This window comes from Camelina sativa, chromosome 14 (genome assembly GCF_000633955.1).
Source record: "Camelina sativa cultivar DH55 chromosome 14, Cs, whole genome shotgun sequence".
In the NCBI taxonomy this organism is placed as follows: domain Eukaryota; kingdom Viridiplantae; phylum Streptophyta; class Magnoliopsida; order Brassicales; family Brassicaceae; genus Camelina; species Camelina sativa.
The window spans coordinates 3,615,787-3,619,284 of NC_025698.1; the positions used below are offsets into that span (position 1 = coordinate 3,615,787).

General features: G+C 31.4%; 1 protein-coding gene across 1 annotated transcript in view; it reads left to right on the plus strand.

Annotated features, from left to right (window-relative positions):
* The window catches only part of LOC104739434 (putative axial regulator YABBY 2), a 4,977-nt gene extending 1,547 nt beyond the window's left edge, over positions 1-3,430 (plus strand). The window contains exons 2-6 of the mRNA XM_010459782.2: positions 1,671-1,802; positions 1,892-2,024; positions 2,172-2,220; positions 2,310-2,385; positions 2,987-3,430. Coding sequence (XP_010458084.1) covers positions 1,671-1,802; positions 1,892-2,024; positions 2,172-2,220; positions 2,310-2,385; positions 2,987-3,094 — 498 coding nt within the window. The 3' untranslated portion in view covers positions 3,095-3,430. The remainder of the gene's footprint in view (positions 1-1,670; positions 1,803-1,891; positions 2,025-2,171; positions 2,221-2,309; positions 2,386-2,986) is intronic.

The following is a 3,498-nucleotide window of genomic DNA, read 5'->3' on the forward strand; positions in this document are numbered from 1 at the left end:
AGTTGAAACATAAATTTTAGTGCTCAAACAAAGTAAACTCAAAGTTAACAGTTTCTGATCAGATTTAGGGCTCTATGAGTAGGTTTTAAGTCTACTAACCAACAAAAACCTCTTCTTTCCCTATTTTCACAATTTAAAGGGTTTGTTTTTGTTTTTTCGTTTTTAATTAGGGATATAATTTCTTTTGTATTTTGGTAAATCCTTCCCTTATTTACTCTTGTATTCATATTTTCTTTGGTGTTAGTTAGTTCATTAAGTTTCAATCGTCATAAATATTTCCTGTAAAAGGGATTGGTAGATAGCTTCCATGTGTGATGCAGTCTCCAAAACTTTCACTAAGTTTTCTACTTTTATAGTCTGACTTCATTTTATCTTTTCATATATATGACTGTAGTATGTGACACATGTATACACATATCATATCAATCATAGATCTTTCATCTCCAAGCGTGGTCCATGGAAAAGTGTTTATCACATCAGCAGCTGATAATTTAAAATCAATTTTTTTGGTTCTCTAAAATTCCTTTTTTTTTCCTACAGTATATAAGGTGAAACTAATTTATTAAATGGATATAATTTTAATATTTGATTCAAATCTCACTAGTTTTTTTTCAGCTTCATAGGCTGGCTACATATATAGTATTTTATGGTTTTCTATGACTATTTAGCAATATCCACAACTCTTCCGCACATACATGATGTGTGTGTGTGTGTACATCTATATGTATAACATACAAATCACTGATCTATGATGCATGAGTCAACTCATGTAACTTCACTATTTAGACGGGGAAAAAAACCCAGTAAACTGTAAACTCTTATCCAGATTATTCTTAAAAGTTATACTACATATAAATAAATAATGGAGATGTAGCATTAGTCTGATTAGAGACAAAAACGGCCACGTTTAGTAACAACGTTGAAGGTCGTCTTGCACAAATTAGGGTGTGTATTGTAGTGGAAAGTACAAAAGATTTGTTCTACCCAGTTCTAGCAACAATTTCTTGATCTATACAAAAGCTGCAAACTGTTAAATCATGGCCGATCTTGACCACTTAGGATTGGATCCTTTCTCTCTCTCTCGCTCACGCACACACACAAGCATACATACACAAAAATATAAGATGATTATAATAAAGATGGTACCATCACTTATATATATGTTAAGGACTTTATGGGCTGTGGTTAAGGTCACGTCGTTTTCTAACATGACTGTCTTCTCCTTACAAGCTTCATCAACCATTCTTCATCTTTACTATCTTTTATCATGTTGCCTTGAGGGTTGTGTGTCAGACATAGAATTCATCAGAACCCACCATATAGAAAAATACACCCTTAATTTTATATATGGTAAATAATTTGATCATTTGTTTGGTTCGAATATTAGCTGTGATACTTCTATAAATTTAATTTTATATTTTATGTAATGAAAGTCTATTGGAGAAAATTTACAGATGAAATTAGATCTATAATTAACAAAACAAAACAAAAATCACTTTTCTATAGAATGAATGGAGTAGTGGTTAACTAACATACTCTCTCAAGCGCTCTCGTTAAATTAGAGATTGGTATAACCAGCAATCGAATTACAACATATTCTGACTATACATAATATGATGAAATTAAAGAGATGATCTTATACTAATCAAGACATATATTAAAATGATCAGGTAAGTGTACCATACGCAAGCTTGTTCACACTTGTGACGGTGAGATGTGGCCATTGTACCAATTTGCTCTCCCTCAACATTGGAGTTTCGCTTCATCAAACCTCAACTCCTCCCATTAATCAAGATCTTCAGGTATCATATTATTTGCATTAATTAGTCTATCAACGTTTTTTTTTTTACAATCAAGAAACCTGGCTTATCTAGTCTTTGAAATCATGAAGCCGTATAAGCAACACATAACCTCTTCGGTAACAAGGAAAGATTTTGGATCATCTTCTAGGAGCGCCAACAATATATCCACCACATTGTCCGAAAATATCGACAGGGAGGCTCCTAGAATGCCTCCTATTCGTCGTAAGTCTCTCTTAATTCCTTTCTAACATGTACGCAAAGTATTTGACGTTTGTGTATATTCTAGCTAGCTAGCTATATGTATCCGACCGAGCACAAATTTTTTAATTTCAACTAATTAACAAGTAGTTTTTTTTTTTTTAATGGCAGCGCCGGAGAAAAGACAACGCGTTCCTTCGGCATACAATAGATTCATCAAGTAATTGTTAATTGCAACATTGTTAGTTATTTTTTAATAAATTATTCTTAACTTCTTCACCAGTTTTAATGAACTTTATTGTTAATCAGAGAGGAAATCCAAAGGATCAAGGCTTGCAATCCAGAGATTAGCCACCGTGAGGCGTTTAGCACTGCTGCTAAAAATGTAAGCCTTCCTTCTTTATCAACGTTTTCACAGATAGATATATAGCTCAAAACAAAAATCTTAATAGTAGCTTCACCGACGACGTCAGAATTATAGAGACTTATGAAAGATCCAAATAAAATAGTATTTAAAGTACTGACGTATATAAAGTCTTCCTAACAGTAGTAAAATGTTTTGTTAGAAAAAAAAAACAGTAGTAAAATGTATTTCTTAACATTAAAAATAAAATAAAAATCAATATATCTTTTAATTAAATAACCAATTTTGGAGTACGAAAAACTAGAAACTAATATACAAAAACATGATACATTGGATGAATTCTTAAAGTTATTGTATATTTCAGATAATTAGTACTGTTTATGAAATGAATTCTTATATTTATTGTATTTTTAAATAATTAGTACCATATATTTCATAAACAATAGCTGGGAAAATTCTAGGGTTTAGTCTCTTTCTCTTTTGTGATTAAACTTTCGAAATTTAAGTGCATATACCAATAAGGTAGTGGCTGCCACTATGCATAATTGGTGGAATGTTTATATATCACAGTATATATTTTCTGAAATTAATTTTTGGGTCTTGTTTAATTTATTGTGTGTAGTGGGCACATTTTCCTCACATTCACTTTGGATTAAAGCTGGATGGCAACAAAAAAGGCAAGCAATTAGACCAGACAGTTGCAAGCCAAAAATCTAATGGCTATTGCTAAAGCCCTTTCTATATATACATATATGCGTGTATATATATATATGCGATATATGTGTATGCTTTATGTTTATCTTTGTACGTACGCATTTATGAATGTGTAAGCAGAGGAGCTGATGATGGCAGTGAAGGCGAGGAAGAAGAAGAAGATCATAACCTTACATATATATATTTATACATGTATCTATGTTCCTTTCTTTTCCTTGCGCAGAATTCAGCTATAACTTCTTTGCTTTATTCTCCTAATAAGTGTAAGTCTTTTATGATTTTCACATTTGAACCTAAGTATTTAGAAGAATCTTCTTTACGGAGATTGTAATATAAATTTCCACTTTACTCATTCTGAAAAGGTGTAGCTTTTTTGTGTGGTCACAATTTTATACATAATATAATATTAAGTAGTTCATG